General features: G+C 43.2%; 2 protein-coding genes across 6 annotated transcripts in view; both read right to left on the reverse strand.

Annotated features, from left to right (window-relative positions):
• The window catches only part of ZSCAN25 (zinc finger and SCAN domain containing 25), a 70,468-nt gene extending 65,566 nt beyond the window's left edge, over window positions 1-4,902 (reverse strand). The window contains exons 1-4 of one of the 4 annotated variants that reach the window (XR_013961215.1): window positions 4,441-4,673; window positions 3,471-3,588; window positions 1,692-2,108; window positions 27-225 (exon numbers count right to left, since the gene is read on the reverse strand). Coding sequence is in view for 2 of the 4 variants with exons in the window: in XM_080680315.1 (XP_080536441.1) it covers window positions 27-225; window positions 1,692-2,078 (586 nt within the window). In the remaining 2 variants the exon portion in view is untranslated. Of the gene's footprint in view, window positions 1-26; window positions 226-1,691; window positions 2,109-3,470; window positions 3,589-4,440 lie in introns of all 4 variants that reach the window. The other 3 variants (XR_013961216.1, XM_080680315.1, XM_080680316.1) reach the window with 3 other exon arrangements.
• A 1,899-nt stretch (window positions 4,903-6,801) lies between these two features.
• The window catches only part of ZNF655 (zinc finger protein 655), a 41,720-nt gene continuing 27,001 nt past the window's right edge, over window positions 6,802-21,520 (reverse strand). Inside the window, exons 3-4 of one of the 2 annotated variants that reach the window (XM_080680312.1) lie at window positions 19,189-19,326; window positions 6,802-7,457 (exon numbers count right to left, since the gene is read on the reverse strand). In XM_080680312.1, coding sequence (XP_080536438.1) covers window positions 7,288-7,457; window positions 19,189-19,326 — 308 coding nt within the window. In that variant the 3' untranslated portion in view covers window positions 6,802-7,287. The remainder of the gene's footprint in view (window positions 7,458-19,188; window positions 19,327-21,520) is intronic. The other variant, XM_080680313.1, reaches the window with a different exon arrangement.

Below are 21,520 nucleotides of genomic sequence, written 5' to 3' on the forward strand. Positions count from 1 at the left end.
TTACTTCCTTCCTGTTTGCGTCTTACCCGGCTCCTGGAAGGCCTGTGTCCCAGCACCAGGGTCCTGATTGAGCTGCTCCTCGGTGCCTTGGTCTAGGCCTTGAACACCTTCCCCATGGGGCATCCCCCACTCAGGCTTGACCTCCACTGGTCCCAGGTGGACACCTGCTTCCCAAGGGCTTCTGCAAAGTGCTGTCTCCTGCTCTCCCTGCACGTGGCATGGAACCTAAGAACAGGCCCCAAAACCTATTTAGAATGAGGCCTTGTTATGAAAGGAGTTGAATAAAACCTAAAAAGAGAGCCAATAAAAGAATCATTCCAGCTGCACGGGAAAGGGACAAGGTGGCTCAGCTCTTCACCAGGACATCAGTGAGAAGGTGAAAAGGAAGCTAAACTCCTTTCTCAAGCTCTAAGCAACTTTTATGTATCCATGACATTTTACAAGGGTCCCTTCTGTCTGCCTCAATATAGGTCAAATTCTACCATGAATAACATCACAGAGAGCCAAAATATTGTCTCACTACTAGAAAAAAAAAAAAAAATTCCCCAGTTGCAGATGATGAAAGTAAAAAAATACAAAGCCTAAACTCTGCAACAAATGAGCTAGTGAGCCCAGCCGGCGTGGCTGTGGTTGAGCATCGACCTATGGACCAGGAGGTCACAGTTCGATTCCCGGTGGGGGCACATGCCTGGGTTGTGGGCTCGATTCCCGTTGTGGGACATGCAGGAGGCAGCCGGTCAATGATTCTCATCATTGATGTTTCTATCTCTCTCCTCCCCTTCCTCTCTGAAATCAATAAAAAATATTTTGTTTTAAATTAGCTAGTGAGAAAAAGTCACTCTCTTTTTTCCCAAAAATCAGGTAGCTGTATTAGAGAGTGACAGAGACATGACCAGAGTCTCAAGGAAGCACCTGCAGTGCAGTTACTTGGTGTCACCAGAACACCACCACAGAATATCTATGTGAGTCATCTGAGCCAACGTCCCAGATGTGGAACAGCACCATTACAGACAACTCTTCTCAGTAAGAATATTCACCAAGCCCTAGCTGGTTTGACTCAGTAGATGGAGCGTTGGCCTGCAGACCAGAGGGTCCTGAGTTTGATTCTGGTTAGGGGCATGTACTTCGGTTGCAGGCTCCTCCCCGGCCGACCCTGGTCAGGGCTCATGCAGGAGGCAACCAATTGATGTGTTTCTCTCACATCGATGTTTCTCTCTGTCTTTCCCTCTTTCAATCTCTCTTGAAATCAATGGAAAAATATCCTCAGGTGAGGATGAAAACAAAACATACACACAAAAATAAAAAACACAAGTGATGTATTTTAAAAAAAATTTAAAAAAAAAAAGAATATTCACCAAGTGGACTTCCCTGCATTCCCACATCAGCTCTGCCTAAAGAGGAATGGGTCGAGGAACCTTGGAATCCACCACTAGTGCCTTTTTTGAGTCTGAGGCTCACAAGGAACATCTGGTCAGCTTTCTGCCCTGATGACCAAAAAAGAATCCCTGGGAATGGCTTGCTGTAAACTCCACTGCTACCCCTTCACCCCCCAAAAAAGTACATCTGGGACTACAGGAACAGAGAAAGATTCTGCATCTCATCTACTCCCACGCTTCCACAAACCTTCCAAATCTTTAAATCTCCCCTCACCACACCAACAAAACCAGACCCAAGACACCCTTCTCACCCACCGCCTTGGCCTCCAGTGCTCTCTCTGTGAAGTCCTCCACCATGGCCACTAGGGCCTTGCCATTCTCTGGGCCATGCTCCCGAATCCAGGCATAGAACTCCCGGGGCAGGATGGTCAGGAACTGCTCCAGCACCAGCAGCTCCAGGATCTGCTCCTTGGTGTGCAGCTCAGGCCTCAGCCACTGGCGACAGAGCTCCTGGAGTTTCCTGAGGGCTTCCTGGGGACCAGTTGCCTCCTGGTAGCGGAACTGCCGAAACCTCAGCCGAAAAGTCTCAGGACTAGGATCCTCCCTTCCCCTGCCCCATGGCAACTCTTTCTCCAATTTTACCACAGGAACACCCATCTGCTGCTGAGGGACTTCTGCCATCCCTGGACGCTCTTTAAGCATCTTCACACTCTCATCCAGGAAGCTGAGGGTCTGTTGGGAAGACAGACAATGACCACAAATGAGACATGGATCAGTCCATCCCAATTGTCTCTACATCAATGAATATTCTACTGGAGAACATGGCAATGACCTTCTAGGACAGCGGTCGCCAACTGGTGAAGACATTTTCTTCTTTTTTTTTTTTTTTATTGCGTTTTTTACAGAGTGGAAGAGAGAGGGACAGAGAGTTAGAAACATCAATGAGAGAGAAACATTGATCAGCTGCCTCTTGCACACCCCCTACTGGGGATATGCCCGCAAACAAGGTACATGCCCTTGACAGGAATCGAACCTGGGACCTTTCAGTCCGCAGGCAGACGCTCTATACACTGAGTCAAACCAGTTAGGGCTGTTTTAGGAGACATTTTCAAGAGACTGAACATAGTCTTGAAAATCATGTGAATTCAGTTCAGTTATTTGCCAACCACCTAGAATGAGCTGAGAATGTGAAATGTATAGGGTTTAGCTTTTACCCACAAGTACCTCAGGATCCCATTAGGGAGCTAACATTCTAATCAGATAATAATATAAGATGGATGATAATTAGGTCAGTCACCTGGGCTCACTCTTCCAAAACTAAAGGACATAAACATTCAACACATATATATGCCAGACCCACAGAAACTAGAAATACAATAGAAAACAAGACAGACAAGATGCTTATCCTTGACAACGACCACAAATGAGACACAGACCAGTCCATCCAGCTGTCTGTTGGGAAAAGTTCTAGAAAGGAAATAAGTAGGGTTTTCTGTTAATAGGGGACAATTTCAAGAAGGCTTTTCTGAAGAGATGACACTAAGGCTGAGACCTGAAGGATGAGAATGAGCCAGTCATTCAAAGAGCATTCCAGGCAAAAGCTTTGAGAATAAAAATTACTCTGCATGTCAGATAACAAGCCAAAGTGCAGTGTGGCTTCAGCAGAGTAGGTCATGGTCAGAGCTACACAAGTAGAAGCAGAGGTATGCAGAAACCAAAATTACCCAGGTCCTTGGGAACAGTAAGAATTAAGGGCTTGCCCTAGCTGGTTTGGCTCAGTGGACAGAGCGTCAGCCTGCGGACTGAAGGGTCCTGGGTTTGATTCCGGTCAAGGGCACATGCCTGGATTGTGGGCTGGATCCCCAGCAGGAGGCATGCAGGAGGCAGCCGATCGATGATTCTCTCTCGTTATTGATGTTTCTATATCTCTCTCCCTCTCCCTTCTTCTCTAAAATCAATAAAATATTTTTTTTAAAAGAATTAAGGGCTTTACTCTTATTTCTTGTTTTAGTAGGGAGCTACATGTTCTACAAAGGTCATTTTTGCCTGCAATGTATCAAGAACAGAGAGGAAAAGGAGGGCAGCAGCACTTACTGTGGTCCAAGCAGATGACAGGACTTCGATCAGGATGGCGGCAAAGAAGCAGACAAAGACATATTTTGGAGATAAACCCAATAGATTTACTGGTTGGTGGCCTGGATGTGTGCTCAACCTAAAGACAACAGAGCAACATATATACCATTATCATAATTGATTGAAAGAGTTCTAATTTGTGTAGGCTTTACCATTTAGAAAGCATGTGAACACATACCCTCATTTAATACTTACAATTCTGTATAGTGAGTACTACTTCCCCTACTTTTCAAGATGCATAAACTGAAGATGTAAGAGGTGAGATGGCTGGCCAAGGTCAGCATCCCAAAATACATGGTTTAGATGAGAAACATGGGAAGCCAAAAAGATAAAGGTAAATGTAGGATCAAGTACTCATGAGAAAAAGGAGGCTTGTACTACACTGGAGAATGAGTACTGTTTAATTCCACTGTGGGGCAGAGGGAGTGACTTAGGCTGGGGAAATGGACCTAGAACTCCAAAGCAGGTAAGGGGCTCGGCTTTTAGAGGGAGGGAAGATCACTCTAAATGGAGCAAAGAATGAGCCATTGGTAGGAGGCAAATCCGACGCTTCTGCTTAAATATCCCATTAGGTGTTTATATATTTACTTACTCTTCTTAAATCTATTTTACATTTTCAGTCTATTCATTTTCTCTCCTGCATCTATTGAGCTTGCTCTTTCATGACTTTCTAGCTATTGCATTCATCCCACTATAGCGCAAATGTTTACCAACGTGTCTCTGTCTACCAGATTCCCAGAAGGCAAGTCCTCACTCATCTTTTATTCCTGACACCTGACAAATAGTAGGCGCCCCATAACTATTCGTTATCCTACGTGTTGCTCTACAATAACTACTTTCACGTTTCAGAGAGTTCTGCTTTGGTGCAAGGTCTCCAGTACGTGGACAACGTAGGCCAACCCTGGCCGGGCGGGATCAGCATCCCTCCTACCTGAGCCAACCGCGGGCGTCACTCCACCCCCGCCGCCAGGATCCCGGCCCGCCAGGCCTAGGTGCGCAGTAGGCAGCTCCGAGGAGACGCGCCTCCCGCAATGTCAGCCCCGCCGCCGTCCCCGACCTGCACCACAGCACGGACCCGTCGCCCCGAACACCAACGTGCCTCGCGGCCCCAACCCGACTCTCACCCAAGGCCCCGCAACCGCGCCAAGTTCCCCAGTGCCCTCCGAGGACCGGAAGTAGGCGAACGCTGTCAGACAGGTGCGTAAGGGGAGGGTCTCTTCCGTTTCCTCTCTAGGACTCTCGGAGGTCGGGGCGACTCGTTGGTCGCTCATCCCCGGGGACCGTTCTGGGGCGCGTGGGACCGTGAGGGGCACTTTCCCGGGCTAACTGGTTTCCTCGGGGCTCTCGGTCGCCAGGCCCCTTTGCGCCTCCATGCCTTTTCACCTGTTTCCCCTCTGTGGGGAGGGCTTTCCAGACTTACACCGGGCACTGCGCCTCCCTCTCGGTCTAGGCTTTACAGTAAGCCCAGTGAGTCAACGCGTGTTTATTTCGCGTGCCCTGGTGCTGGATTTAATTTTCCTCTACTTTGTGGTAACACTTTTCTGGTGAGTTTTCTTCATAGCCAGACTTTTGCTTCTCTTTCTGCTTTTTCCTGTAATACTGTTGTATTGATACTGCTGTTTTACTCTTTTATTTGAATGAGTTTGATTTTTCTGGATCAGCTATTTGCAGATGGATACTGAGAAAAGAGAGTCAGGTAGCAGAACGTTCCCAGTTTCTCAGTATGAAGGCTTTTTTTTCCATTGTTACATTGAGGGATACTTTCTTTAATATATAGTTCCCATGTCGCCAGGATTCCTCTGGTTCTTATATCCTAACAGTTCAAAGGGGTGGCGTGTACTATCATTCATTTCCTTCCTTCTATTCTTCATCAGTCATTGCTATCAAAGGATACTGTCATTTGCCTTCCAAGGTGGTCTCCTCTCTTTTGCAAGTGGTGCTTCTTAAAACGTTCCCTTTATAGACTCCCATGCACATTCCATGCCTTCTCTGCCTCCCTAACACACATGTCCCATGTTTCTCCTCTGTCCTATTTGTAGCCATTCCCTCTCAAAGTGGGTCCTTCTCAGACATCTGAAGGTTAGTATTTGCTAGTGAGTTTTGGAATTTGCCACCACTACAACCCCTATATATTGTCTGACCCACCCCACTGTACCCACCATGCCACTCTTCCAGTTGTGACTTCCCATATTGGTTTTGTTGGTGTAGGGCGGTTTGGGCCACAATTACATATTTTAGTTTGTAGATTTTCTCTATTCCTAGTTTAACTGATAATTATAGTTCCTATATGGATTTTTTTTTTAGGAATATAAGTGAGACGACTGGAAATTAGGCTGTCACCATATCCCTATAAGAAATTCCCAAGATACCTTTTGGAGAGAAATATAAGAAACTAAAAAAATATAATTAAAACACCTTGTGGCTGTTTTTCAGGTGTATATGTCTTAGCTCCTCTGCTTGGGTGTAAGCCTCTAGGGAACAGAAACTGATTCTGATACCTCTGTGCACCCCAAGGCGCACTGCACGAGGTCAACCTTTTATGAACACTAACCGTCACAACAGGCTCTAGCTATGTCCATCACATTTCTTCAGAAAGACGTAGATGGCTCCCTGTACTTGTTTTTGAATCTACACTGCTTAAAGTTCTAAGAGCTTTCCACATGTGTGTTCTTTTGAGAGAGAAGTGGGGAGGCAGTTACTTAGGATCACTTTTCTGGCCTCCCCATTACCCCAAAGCATTTGTACTTCCCAGTTACTCCCATCCTAGCTGGTAGGCTGAGCACTCCCCAGTCTGTAAGCACCATCAGGAATGTGAACGGGGCATGTTAGAGGTGCACTCAGGAGGCTTCTGACTCTAGTGGAAGGATGGAATGCCAATACATTGCTTTATGCTTTCCTCCGGGGCATAGACTCATTAGGCTCAGGCTTCCAGACCTTGGAATTCAATCCTGGGGATGTTTTCACCTTTAACCACCCCAAACCTTCCTCCCAACACATACTTAGGAAAAGTTTTCTGGCCCTGGCCGGTGTGGCTCAGTAGTAGAGCACCGGACCACGCACCAAAGGGCCATGGGTTTGATTCTGGTCAAGGGCACATACCTGGTTTGAAGATTCGTTCCTGGCCTTGGTCCAGGCAGGAGGCAACCAATCAATGTGTCTCTCTCACACCTCCCTCTCTCCTTCTTTCTCCCTCTCCTCTCCCTCTCTTCCACTCTCTAAAAAGTCAATGGGAAAAAAATATCCTCTGGTGAAGATTAAAGAATAAAAAAAAAAAAGGAAGGAAAGGTTTTCTGTACCAAGTCACACTTTAGTATGGCGAAATCACTTTTCTTTTTAATATAACTAACTCAGACACCTGTAGTGGTTACATTCTGTTCATTTTTTGTCTTATGAAAGATCATTTCACTTAATCATTTTATAATATAACTCCCTCCCCTCCTATCCTCCAGGCTGGATTGAGGTATGGATTAACAGACAGTAGTCCTTTTATTGAAAACACCTGAAAAAAAAGAAAGACTGGAAAAAAGAAAGGGAGAGAGGGAGGGAGGGAGGGAGGAAAGGAGAGAGATCACTCAGGAGACTCAGAAGAATTCAGAAATTTCAAATACAAAAAAAAGTCAAATATGAGCAAAATAGAATCACTGTAGAGGGAAGTGGAGCATTAATTTGATATACAAGAAGCTTATTAAAAGTAGCAGAGACTGGCAGAGAAGGGAGTGCCACCCACACACGCTCTCTCACACAACTTGATGAAGGGTGGAGGACAGACTCTCCTGGACTAGATAACTGTCTCTTCCTTCAGCAGGGTCTCCTTTTGCAATGAGCTCAGTCCTCCTCCAAAACTCTCCAGAATCTCAAGGTGTGGGCTCTCTCGAGTCTCCTTGATACGCTGGGAAATGTGTAATAAATGGCACCTATGGCAGGCTTCTTGAGAGAGGCAGATGACACCTAGGGAACAGCAAAAGTTTGGCTCAGATTAGAGAGGGTATCATACTTCATCCCCTAGAGGTCAGAAATTCGCTCCACTAATGGAACTCTTTCTGCCCTCCCCAAGGCTCCCCTCCAACATAGAGCATTATAGAGACAGAAGGAGAAACAGAATGCACCAGAAGACAAGGCATACAAACAGATGGATAAACTCACAGACCCATGGCCAGTGCTGGAAATAACAGTTGCCAAACCATTAGACGAGAGAACAAGTTTTAAGAGAAGAAGCTCAAACATAAAATCCAGGCCTCTTGATGCCCAACTCAAGAACCTTAGTAAAATAAAAGAAAGGAAAAAGAGAATTGATGTTCATAAGAATAAGTGGCGATACCTTAAATGAATGGTAAATACTGTATTAATGTTAACATGAAAATAAATGACAACTATTTTCAACCTTATAGCAGACTAGATACACTCCCACTAAAAATAACAAAAGGTCTAAATAAAATATCTCTTCAAAAATGCCTTTGTATAGATCACCAACTCACACCCTACACAAGAATAAACTCAAAATAGATAAAAGACTTAAATATAAGACATGAAACCATAGAAGTCCTAGAAGAAACCATAGGCACCACAATCTCAGACATCTCTCACAGCAATATGTTTACCGATACATCTCCTAGGACAATGGAAACTAAGGGGAAAATAAATGGGGCTACATGAAAATAAAAAGCTTCTGCACGAAAAAAAAAACAAAAACCCATCATCAAAATAACAAGAGATCCCACTACATGGGAGAACATATTTGCCAACGATACATCTGATAAGGGGTTAATTTCCAAAATATATAGGGAACTCATACAACTTAACAAAAGGAAGACAAACAACCCAGTTTAAAAAATGGGCAAAGAACCTAAATAGACATTTCTCCAAAGTGAATATACAGAAAGCCAAGAGACATATGAAAAAATACTCAAAGTCACTAATCATCTGAAAGATGCAAATCAAATGACAATGAAATATCACCTCACACCTGTCAGAATGGCTATCATCAACAAATCAACCAACAACAAGTGTTGGCAAGGTTGTGGAGAAAAGAGAACCCTAGAACACTGCTGTAGGGAATGCAGACTGGTGCAGCCACTGTGGAAAACAGTATGGAGTTTTCTCAAGAAATTAAAAATGGAGCTCCCATTTGACACAGTATTCCACTTCTAGGAATATATCCTAAGAAACCTGAAACACTCATCAGAAAGAGTATATGCACCCCTATGTTCATAGCAGCACAATTTACCATAGCTAAGATTTGGAAACAGCCTAAGTGCCCATCAGCAGATGAGTGGATTAAAAAACTGTGGTACATCTACACAATGGAATACTACGCTGCGCTAAAAAAGAAGGAATTCCTACCATTTGCAACAACATGAATGGAACTGGAGAGCATTATGCTAAGTGAAATAAGCCAGTCAGAGAAAGATAAGTATCACATGATCTCACTCATTTGTGGAATATAATGAACAACATAAACTGATGAGCAAAAACCGTTCCAGAGACAGAGAAACATCGATCAGACCATCAAACCTCGGAGGGAAGGTAGGGGAGGGTGGGGGTAAGAGGGGGAGATCAACCAAAGGACTTGTATGCATGCATATGGGCCTAACCAATAGACACAGACAACAGTGGGGTGAGGGCATGAGTCGGGGGTGTGGGAGGGTAATGGGGGAAGAAGGACACATATGTAACACCTTAATCAATAAAGAAATTAAAATAAATAAATAAATAAATAAATAAATAATTTTTAAAAACCAACTATGGTTCATTTACACAATGGAATACTACCCGGCAATAAAAAAGAACTCTTACCATTTGCAACAACATGGATGGACCTGGAGAGTATTATGCTGAGCGAAATAAGCCAGTCAGAGAAAGATAAGTATCACATGATCTCACTCATATGTGGAATTTAATGAACCAAATAAACTGATGATCAAAAATAGACCCAGAGTCATAGAAGCATGAACAGACTGTTGAACCTCAGAGGGAAGGCAGGGGAGGGTGAGTGGTCAGAGGTCAACCAATGAACTTGTATGTATACTGGTATATGCATAACACATGGACACAGACTATGGGGTGGTGAGGGCCTGGAGATGGGAGGGAGAACAGGAATGGGCTGGAAAAGGTTAACGGAGGGAAAAGGAGGACAGGTGTAATACTTTCAACAATAAAGATTAAATGAGAAAAATGTCTTTGTAAATACATCATCAAGCTGGCATCAGAGCAAAATTTTCTTAGAAGCCAAAACCATAATAAAAATAGAAATTAGAGTGTTAAGCAAGCACACAATTAGCTTTCACTTTGAAGAGACACACTCAACCCAGGTGACTCTGATTTTCCATTTTGTTGGCCTTTTGGGGCACAAAAAATAGCAGAAAAAGCCCAGGGTGAGAATCTAATAAAAGTCTGTCATATGAAACTGCAACTTCAAAGTTACCTGTGCGGACCAAGAATTCACAAATATAAGCTAGTTGTTATGTGCATTCATAGCTGTATTCACAATATTTATGTATTTTGCTTGTGATCCTAGGCTAGTTATGCACCTGTGTCCCAGGCAGAAGCAATACAAATCCTTTTTTCAGGAAACACTATAAATACAGGAGTATTCAGGTATTTTATTTCTTCTTGAGTCAATTTTAGTAACATATTTATATGTATTTATACATTTTTATCTAAGTTTTTTGGTTTTTTTTTAGACTGTTATTTTATTTTATTTTTTTAAAATAAATCTTTATTCAGATTATTACAATTGTTTCTCCTTTTCCCCCCCATAGCTCCCCTCCACCCGGTTCCCACCCCACCATCTGCCTTTACCTCCCCCCACTGTCCTCATCCATGGGTGTATGATTTTTGTCCAGTCTCTTCCTGAATCCCCCCATACCCCTTTCCCCCTGAGAATTATCAGTCCACTCCCTTTCTATGCCCCTGATTCTATTATATTCACCAACTTATTCTGTTCCTCAGGCTTTTAATTCACTTGATTTTTAGGTTCACTTGTTGATAGATATGTATTTGTTGTTCATAATTTTTATCTTTACTTTTTTCTTCTCCCTCTTCTTAAAGAATACCTTTCAGCATTTCATATAATACTGGTTTGGTGGTGATGAACTCCTTTAGCTTTTTCTTATCTGTGAAGCTCTTTATCTGCCCTTCAATTCTGAATGATAGCTTTGCTGGGTAGAGTAATCTTGGTTGTAGGTTCTTGCTATTCATCACTTAGAAAATTGCTTGCCACTCCCGTCTGGCCTGCATAGTTTCTGTTGAGAAATCAGCTGACAATCGTATGGGTGCTCCCTTGTAGGTAATTAACTGTTTTTCTCTTGCTGCTTTTAATATTCTCTCTTTGTCTTTTGCCCTTGGCATTTTAATTATGATGTGTCTTGGTGTGGTCCTCTCTGGATTCCTTTTGTTTGGGGTTCTGTGCACTTCCTGGACTTGTAAGTCTATTTCTTTCAGCAGGTGGGGGAAGTTTTCTGTCATTATTTCTTCAAATAGGTTTTCAGTATCTTGCTCTCTCTCTTCTTCTGGCACCCCCATAATTCAGATGTTGGTACGCTTGAAGTTGTCCCAGAGTCTTCTTACACTATCTTCAATTTTTTGGATTTTTTTTTTGCTTTTTGCTTTTTCGGTTGAGTGTTTTTTGCTTCTTTGTATTTCAATTCTTTGACTTGATTCTTGTGTTCCTCTAGTCTGTTGTTGGGTCTCTGTATAATATTTTTTATTTCAGTCAGTGTATGTTTAATTTCTAGTTGGTCCTTTTTCATATCTTCGAGGGTCTCGTTATATTTATCGGCCTTTTCTAGGATATTCTTGAAAAGCCTTATAACCGTGGTTTTGAATTCTATATCCAGTCGTTTGTTTGCCTCCATTTCTTTCGTTTGTGATCTGTTTCTTTGACGCCGCATTTTCACTGCTTCCCTGAGTTGGTAGGGTAGATTTGTGTGCTAGGTTTCCTATATGGCCCAGTGGGTCAGCCTCCCCAGTTAACCTGAGGTGGACACTTTTGGTGCACCCTTTTGTGGACTGTGTGTACAGCCTTGTTGTAGTTAAGTCTTGATTGTTGTTGGTATCACTGGGAGGAATTGACCTCCAGGCCAGTTGGCTGTAAGGATCAGCTGTGTCTACGCTGGGAGAAGTTCGGTGCTGGAGACAGCATTATAGGATTAGACTTGCCAAATTGCAATAGCCTCTGTGCTCAGCTTGGATAGGGTGGAGTCTCAGGGCAAAGCAGACAGTCTTGGCTTCCAGTCAGCCTTGCCCTTGCGCACATGTGCGCCTGCAGACCTCTGCCTTTGCCGGCTCCCGAGTCTCCGCCCGAGAGTCCAGATTCCCCCCACAAGAGCGTGGGTCCCCGGGGGCTCTCCTGGAACTGGAGTTCAGTGCAGTCAGAACTGGGGCTCAGTGCAGTCAGGAGCTTCTGACTCCCACTAGGGAAAGCCTGTGGCAACCTCTGCAGCCTTTGTGCGCACTGGCATGCGCGCACCTGCAGACCTCTGCCTTCCCTGGCTCCCGAGTCTCTGCCTGAGAGTCCAGATTCCCCCCCGTAAGAGCGTGGGTCCCCAGGGGCTCGCCTGGAACTGGGATTCAGTGCAGTCAGAATTGGGGTTCAGTGCAGTCAGGAGGTTCGGACTCCCTTCTGCTAGGGAAAGCCTGTGGCAACCTCCGCAGCCTTTGTGCACACTGGCGCGTGCCTCCAGAACCCTGCCTGCCGGGGCTCCCCTGGGTCTCCCCTGGGTCTCCGAGTCTCCAGGTGCCTTTCTCTCTACCTGACAGTCCAGACTCCCCCTGCATGAGCCTGGGTCCACGGGGTTTCACCCGGGACTGGGGTTCAGTGCAGTCAGAACTGGGGTTCAGTGCAGTCGGGGGCTTCCTTCCCCCTTCCGCCAGAGAAAGTCAGCCAGGCTCTCAGCCACCCTTCCTCTCTGCGCACACAAAGACCCTTTGCCGTACCTCCAATTCTCTGTGAGCTTTTCTCTTTCCTTCTAGTTGTAGAATTTCCACTCAGCCAGCTTTCCTGTGGTTCTGGATGGTGTCCGTTCTGTCTTTTAGTTGTAGTTTTGAAATTGTCATGCGAGGCAGCAGTTTAGGTGCTTACTATGCCGCCATCTTGGTTTCTCTCCATTTTTATCTAAGTTTTAAAATTCATTGATATAAAATTATTCAAAATGTTTTCTTAATTTGTGCTGCATCTATAGTTATGTGCTTTTTTTATTCCTAAAAAAATTGGCTTGTCAAAATTAATGAAATATGGTAGAACATTAAGTATCTTTGAAGTCTCCCTCCCCCCCACCCCCGCCCCTAATCTGGCTCTTCCTGATACCTTCATCTTTTCTCCCCTCCAGAACCATTTATTATGAAACTTATGATAATAGTATTTACTACAAACATATACATTCTTAAATAATGTATTATTTAATGTGCAACCAAATATGAGAGAGTATTTCTATAATTCACTATTATTAAAAAGCATAATAAAGAATGTATTTCAAGCAGAAGGATAATGATCTTAGATAAAAGGTCTAAGAAGTTTTGATGAGCAACGAAATTAGTAAATATGTGGTTAAATTAAAAAAAAACAAATATTAAATGCATAAAATAATAATACCAAACGTATGGATTTTTAAAAAAACAAGAAGAAATTAAAACATTGGACAAAATAGCATATAGCTTGTGGGGGTCCTTTTATTATTTATGTAGAGAATAACTGTTGATTATCTTTCAACTTTGTTAAGTAAGCATTTTAAAATGTCAAAAATAATTGTGTGCTTGCTTAACATTCTAATTCCTATTTTTAAGTAAAAATGACCATATGCCTTCAGAACTAAAGAGGCTAGAAATGTAATAAGAACTATATACATAAAATTCAATCAATCCAAAACAAGTAAGAGATTTGGGAGTAGGGAGGAAGATAAAAGAACTGAAAATACAAATTAAAGTGACAGAAAAAATACAAATATATCAGTAGTCACAATAAATGTAAGTCAACTAAATGCTCCAGTTAAAAGACAATGATTATAGAACAACCAAGATGGCAACATAGGTGAATACCTGTACTTGCTGCCTCTCACAACCACATCAAAACTCCAATTAAAGACAAAACAAATATCATCCAGAACCACAGGAAACCTGGTTGACTGGAAGTTCTACAACTAGAAGGAAAGAAAAAAGCGCATTGAGACTGGCAGGAGGTGTGGAAATGCGGAGGTACGGAGATGCACGTAATGGGCTGGCAACTGGGTGAGCTGTTGTTTTTTTCAATCGGGAGGGACAAACAGGCTCCCAATTGCTCTGAACTCCAGTTCCAGGTGAGACTCTGGGGACCCAGACTCATATGGGGAGAAACTGGACTATCTGGCATCAGGCAGGAACGCGAGGGTGGCTTTCTCTCAGAGGTGTTCACAGTGATCATTGTTCCTGCACAGGGCTGCGGGACACAGAGACCAGGGGACCTCGCTGGGGCAGGGTGGACTGGCAGCCATTGCTGTTTGCTCTGCCCTGGTGATTCCCTGAGACCCTGCCCCTCCCAATTTACAACCCCACCCAAGCTGTGCGCAGCAGCATTTGCATATGAATGGCCTGTTCCCCTTGCAACCTAAAACCTAACAAACTGCAGCTGGATCAGAGAGCTTCAAAGCATCCAAAAGAAAACCTAAGGCCCTGCAGTGGTAGCCTGCATTGCTTCACAGCTAGGCCTCATCTGGGCACTTCCAAACCCCAAACAAAGAGGAGGAATCTGCAGATCTCTGTAGTTCCTGCTAGGTGGCCTCTCTCCTTGGAGATCCAAGAGCCAGAGCACCCAGTGGTCAAAGTGAGACCACACCAGATTACAACCCTTCACATCCATAAGCTACACACTCAAGGGGCAGACTCCGTGAGCACCAAAGCCCCACTGAAGCAAGTCCTGCCCCATAAGGATGTCTCCAGCAGAGCAGCTCTCCCATTGTAGACACAGCTGGTCCTCACAGCCAATTGACCTGGAGGTAAATTCCTCCCAGTGATACCAACAGCAATCAAGGCTCAACTACAACAAGACTGTGCACACAGCCCACAAAGGGGTGCACCAAGGGTGTCCACCTCAGGTAATTGGAGAGGCTGAGCCACTGGGCCCTGTAGGACACCTAGCACACAAAGCCACTCTATCAACTCAGGGAAGCAGCCAAAATGTGTAGACAAAGAAACAGGTCACAAGTGAAAGAAATAGAGGAAAGCAAAATACTGGATATAGAATTCAAAACCATGGTTATAAGGTTACTCAAGAATCTTCTAGAAACCTCCGAGAAATTTAGTGAGACCCTCAAGGATATGAAAAAGGACCTATCAGAAATTAAGCATACACTGACTGAAATAAAGAATAATATACAGAGATCCAACAGCAGACTAGAGGATCCCAAGAATAAAGTGAAAGATTTGAAATATGAAGAAGCAAAAAACACCCAACCGGAAAAGCAAAAAGAAAAAAGAATCCAAAAATATGAAGATGGTGTAAGGAGCCTCTGGGAAAACCTCAAGCATACCAATATCCGAATTATAGGGGTGCCAGAAGAAGAAAGAGAGCAAGATATTGAAAACCTATTTGAAGAAATAATGACAGAAAACTTCCCGTACCTGGTGAAAGAAATAGACTTACAAGTCCAGGAAGTGCAGAGAACCCCAAACAAGAGGAATCCAGAGAGGACCACACCAAGACACATCATAATTAAAATGCCAAGAGAAAAAGACAGAGAATATTAAAAGCAGCAAGAGAAAAGCAGTTAGTTACCTACAAGGGAGCACCCACATGACTGTCAGCTGATTTCTCAACAGAAACTATGCAGGCCAGACGGGAGTGGCAAGAAATATTCAAAGTGATGAATAGCAAGAACCTACAACCAAGATTACTCTACCCAGCAAAGCTATCATTTAGAATTGAAGGGCAGATAAAGAGCTTCACAGATAAGAAAAAGCTAAAGGAGTTCATCACCACCAAACCAGTATTACATGAAATGCTGAAGGGTATTCTTTAAGAAGAGGAAGAAGAAGAAAAAGGTAATGATAAAAATTATGAATAACAAAGTGACAACAAATACATATCTATCAACAAGTGAATCTAAAAATCAAGTGAATAAAAAATCTGATGAACAGAATAAACTGGTGAATATAATAGAATCAGGGGCATAGAAAGGGAGTGGACTGACATTCTTGTGGGGAAGGGGGTGTGGGGGGTACGAGAAGAGATTAGTCAAAAATCTTATACCTATGTATGAGGACAGTGGGGAGATGGGGGGTAAGGGCATGGGGTGGGGTGGGAACCAGGTGGAGGGGAGCTATGGGGGTAAAAAAGAGGAACAACTGTAATAAACTGTACAATAAATATTTATTAAATTTTAAAAAGACAATGATTATAAGACTAGATGAAAAAATCCAGTTACCAGTAAAAGCTATTTATAAAAGACTAGAGGCCCGTTGCACGAAGATTCGTGCAATAGGCCTTCCTTCACCTGGCTGCTGGCACCGGTTTTCCTCCAGCACCCGGGACCCAGGCCTTCACTCTGGCCGCAGCCTTCCGCCTTCGCTCCAGCCAAAGTCTGCAGGCTTCTCGCTGACTCCAGCCAGAGTCTGCAGTCTTTGCATTGCTCCAGCCAGAGAGCCGCTCCTGTAGCTCCCTCCACCACCCACCTGCCCCCTCATAGCAGGCATCCTGCCCCGCCTGGCTGCTCTGCGCCTGGAGTGGCTGGGGGGCAGGGCTGCCACCATCTTTGTCCTGCTAATTTGCATACTCCCTCCTGATTGGCTGGTGGGTGTTGTGGATGTATGGTCAATTTACATATTTCTCTTTTATTAGTGTAGATATCCAAATCATAAAGACAGAGAAAATTTTAAAGTAAAAGGTCTTAAAAATATAACAGGTAAATACTAACCTAAAATGTAGAAGTAGCTACAGTAATATTAGATAAAACAGACTTTACAACAAGGCATTACTAGAAATAAAAAGGGTAATGATAAAAAGTTCAATTCCCTAGTAAAATATAACAAGTCTAAATCAATGGGCTTAGATCCTGATTTTAAAAGTTCGAAAAGGAGTAGCAGAATAATGCAAAAATTTAGGTAGGGAAGTTCAAAATTAGAAGTAAAAATTAATTAATAGAAAACAAACATCAAATATGAAGGTTCAATAAAGCTAAAAGCTGGTTCTTTAAAAACTAAAAGATGGTAAGCCTCTGACAAGATTTAAACAATAAACAAGCTTGGTCTGATGTTTATTAGAAATATAAAAGATTGCATTCAACATGAAACATGAAAACAGACCTCAAACTAGGCCATAAAGCAAGTCTCAATAATCCAAAAATATTAGGATTATATAGACCATGATCTCTCATCAAATTGAAATTAAGTTAAAATAATAAACACAGATACAATAAAAATTCTGTGCTTGAAAATTTTAAAATATTTCAGGGATCAAAGAAGAAATCATAAGGAGAACTAGAAAATATTTGAAATGTAACAACAAAAAATACTACACATTAAAAGAGGAGCTGCAAATAAAGCAATTCTTAGAGGGGAATTCAAGTTTTGTGTGTGTGTGTGTGTGTGTGTGTGTGTGTGTGTATGTGTGTGTTTTGGAATTAAAGTTTTAAGTGCCTACTCAGTTGGTTGGAGCTTCATCCATAAACCAAAATTTTGTGGATTCAATTCCCGGTCAGGGCACATACCTAGGTTATGGGTTCAATCCCCAGTTGGATTGCATAAGGGAGGCAGCCAACTAATGCTTCTCTCTCACATCGATGTTTCTCTCCCTTTCTCTCTCTCTCTAAAATCAATAAAAACATATCCTCAGGTGAGGATTTAAAAGAGAGAAAATGTCAAGTTCCAGCTGTAGTCAGTTTTTCTAAGTGGTGAGAGTGTCAGCCTACAGACTGAAGGTTCAATTTCAGTCAAGGGCACGCACTCAGTTGCAAGCTTGATTCCCATCCCGTGTAGAGGCATGTGCGGGATGCAACCAATCTATATGTCTCACTCACATCAAGGTTTCTCCCTCTGCCTTCCACTCTCTCTAAAAAACAGTGGAAAAAACATCCTTTAGCCTGACTGGTGTGGCTTAGTGGTTGAGTGTCCACCTATGAACTATGAGGTCAGTGTTCAATTCTGGTCAGGGCGTGTGCCCTGGTTGCAGGCTCCATCCCCAGTAGTGGGTGTGCAGGAGGCAGCCGATCAATGATTCTGTCTCATCACTGAAGTGTCCCTCTCCCTTCCTCTCTGAAATCAATAAAAATATTAAATATATATATATATATATATATATATATATACATATATATATATATATATACATATATATATATATATATATATATATATATATATATATATTTAAATATCCTCGGAGGAAGATTAACATCTCTGAAATGAGGATGTATCTTATAAGCTATAGCATCTTAGAATTATACTTGGCATCAACTTTTCTTTCTCAGTGGTACATAAAATAAGGGTGTACATAAACAATGGAGTCACTGAAATATGGCTAGTTCTTAAACTATATAGTGGAAATATGGGTGTGCAGTTTATTTTTAAGTACTTATATCTTAAAGTTATGTTATAAATATTCTTTATTATATATTCAATGTATAATAAAATTGAGTTAAAATAGATTATAATCATGCCCTGGCCAGTGAGACTTCATTGGTTGAGCTTCATCCCATGCACCAAAATGTCACCAGTTCGATTCTCAGTCAGGGCACATGCCTGGGTTATGGGCTCAATCCCCAGTAGGGGGTGTGCAGGAGGCAGGCTATCGATGTGTCTCTCTCACATTGATGTTTCTCTCTTTCTTTCTTTCTCTCTCTCTGCCTCTCCCTTCATCCCTCCATTTCCCTTCTTCTTCTCTCTCTCTCTCTCAAATCAATAAAAACATATTTTAAAAAATAGATTATAATCATGGGTCAGGTTAACATAGCAGGCAAAGATAATAGAGACAAAATTAGGACTATAAACTTAGATGGTGATGGTATGTAAAAATAAAGGGGGTAGGGTGAAGAATAGGTTCTTGATTTCAGGATAAAGATAGAGATAGGACTAGCCCTAACCGGTTTGGCTCAGTGGATAGAGCGTCAGCCTGCGGACTGAAAGGTCCCAGGTTCATTCCGGTCAAGGGCATGTACCTTGGTTGCGGGCACATCCCCAATAGGAGGTGTGCAGGAGGCAGCTGATTGATGTTTCTCTCTAACTGATGTTTCTAATTCTCTATCCCTCTCCCTTCCTCTCTGTAAAAAATCAATAAAATATATTTTTTTAAAAAGATAGAGATAGGACTAGAAAGCCTTAGGAACCAGGATATTATGTATAAGGGAGAATATGAAAATTTGGAAGAGTCTGGTTCTCAAGTCAAGTAGGATAAGAATTGGAAAGGACAAGGATGGAAGGTAGGGTTGAAGCTCTAGAGCAGTGCTATCCAGTAGAACTTTCTACAACAATGAAAATTTCTATATCTTTACCATCCAATAAGGTAGCCACTAAACACCGAATAATGTGGTTATTGAATATTTGGAATGTGTCTAGTATAACTGAGGCATTGAATTTTTAACTTTACTTCATTTTAATTAATTAAAGTTAAATAGCACATGTAGTTAGTGATTGCAGTTTTGAACAGCACAGCTCTAGAGCAAGGCTCCTGAATCCAGACAGAGGGCAGGGAGAGGGGCACCAGTTCCAGGACACTCACCAGCCGCTATGAACAGAAGGATACCAAATCCCAGGACATAGTAAGGCCACTGCACGGAGAACTGGGGAGGGCTGGGCTGCATCCTCAGACTCTGGATCTCCAGGGCATGCAGCAACAAGGCCAGGAAAGCACAAGTCCCTGCAGGGTCACAGGGAAGTATCCTTAATCTCCTCCTGTGGTTCTCTGCCTTCACTCCAGCCTTTCCTCAGACTTAATTAGACAGAGCCCTGTGGCTCCTGCATGGAGGCTCCTTCCTCTTGATGGCACACCTTGCCCTTTCAGAGCCAATAACTTCCACCCCATATGCCTATCTTGCCCTCTTTCCCAACTAATCTCAAAGCCCATGTGCCTCCCCTCCCAGGGGCCCCCTAATCAGAAATCCTTTTCCTGAGTACCCTCCATGCTCATGACCTCAGCTGACTCAGCCTGGGCCCTCTGGGTGTGATGCTTTGGATGAAACCCAACCTGATTCTCCCACCATGAGCCTTCCAGCCCCTCCCTCTCATGGCAGGGGAAGGCCTTGGTCAACCTTTTAACGTCAGAGGTTCCAAAGGGCAGAGATAGTCCCTTCCATTCATTCATCTAAGAAACATTGATATTTTATTTATATCGTATATTTCAATTATATTAGAATTCTATTCTAGACTCTAGGACAGTCACTGGGATAGAGATTATGGTAAAAGGCCACCAGACAAATGACCTCCAATCAATGTGATAAGGACTATGCTAGTTGGAAGTATGAATAACTGAAAAGACCCAAAGAAAAGGGGTCATAAATACTGAGGGGGCAGGTATGAGGGTGGGCTACTTCATAGAAAAGCCAACAAAAGAGAGGGGCCTTCAAATCCTCTCTCCTAACATCACAGAGACCACTCCCCTCCCCCTTAACTTCCCCACCTGCCTTTGGACCCCTCTCCAGACCCTCCCCATGGCCTGCCTGCCTGCTCCACACCTGTGAAGAAGCTGATGGAGGCTGATATAAAAGTTTGCTTCCAGGTCCTTAGAAAGAGCTGAGATGCAAAAGACACCATGGTGAGGGTGGTGAGGAAAGACAAGACGACTGCAGACAGCAGAAAAACTCGGCCAAGGATGATGTAAACTGCAGGGGAGGGAGAGTGGGCAAGTGCTGGGCACCCTGACCCCAAAGGGCAGAGCCCACAAAGCCCACAGATCCTTGGCAGGGATGACCCCTGGAGCTCCCCAATATGTGGTCTGGGACCAAGGTTCTGACCCTGCCACTTTGGCCCCAAGAATGCTCTGGTCCCATTTTGTTCCCCATGACATGGGAGTAAACAAACAAAAAAATTTAGATGGACAAATGGTGGTTTTTAAAAACAAAATAGCCCGGCCAGGGTGGTTCAGTGGTTGAGCATCAACCCATGAACCAAGAAGTTACTGGTTCGATTCCCAGTCAAGGCACATGCCCAGGTTGCTAGCTAAATTCCCAGAAGGGGCGTACAGAAGGCAGCTGATCGATGTTTCTCTCTCATTGATGTTTCTATCTCTCTATCCCACTCCCTTCCTAAAATCATTTTTTTTAAAAAACATATTAAAATAAAACCCTGGTAATAAAATTTGTTACACAAGGAAACATGAGGAATCACATCTGTATTGGTCACATTGTACAAGTCACTGGTGGAAAGTCAAGATGTTCTGAATTCTGCAGGAAACCCCTATAATTATCCCAGTTAATAGAAGTAATGAAACAGACCCGAAATAGCAGAGCCAGAGTCTTAAGGACAGGGTGTCTTATTCTCCTACTGTTGGCATGATTCAGACCCATGTTAAAATGAGTTTGTATATATTCCTGAGCATGCAGAAATGGACAGCTGGGGGTAGAACAAAGAGACAAAGGTATTTTTGAAGACCCAGAGTTCTAGAATCTACTCTTGGGTTAAAACAGTGCTTCTAAATCAGAGACAATTTTTCCCCCCATGGGAGATATGTGTCACAACTAATGCTGGGAGGATTCTACTAGTATCTAGTGGGTAGAAGAGGGCAGGGGTGTTATTAACTTGTAAGAAACAGGGGAGCCCTCCACATCAAAGATTACCCAACCAAAAATGTCAGTAGTGCCAAGGTTGAGGAACTCTAGACCAAAGAGCTCACACAGTCTGGCCCTTCTTCCCCAAAGTGGCTCTTCTTTCCTATCACCAGGAGATAATTCCTAGGTCTCTCAGAGTCACCTCTTTTCCAAGACAGACACCATCATGAACTTTCCAAGTTCCTTATAAAACATGGTCTCAAGTGTCTCTTTGATAATGTGGTACCCAGGCCTGAGCACAGTATCTACAGAGCTGCCACCCAGAGATGGACAGACAGGTGTGTGGCC

The sequence above is a fragment of the Plecotus auritus genome, assembly GCF_963455305.1.
Source record: "Plecotus auritus genome assembly, chromosome: 7".
NCBI classification, from domain to species: Eukaryota; Metazoa; Chordata; class Mammalia; order Chiroptera; family Vespertilionidae; genus Plecotus; species Plecotus auritus.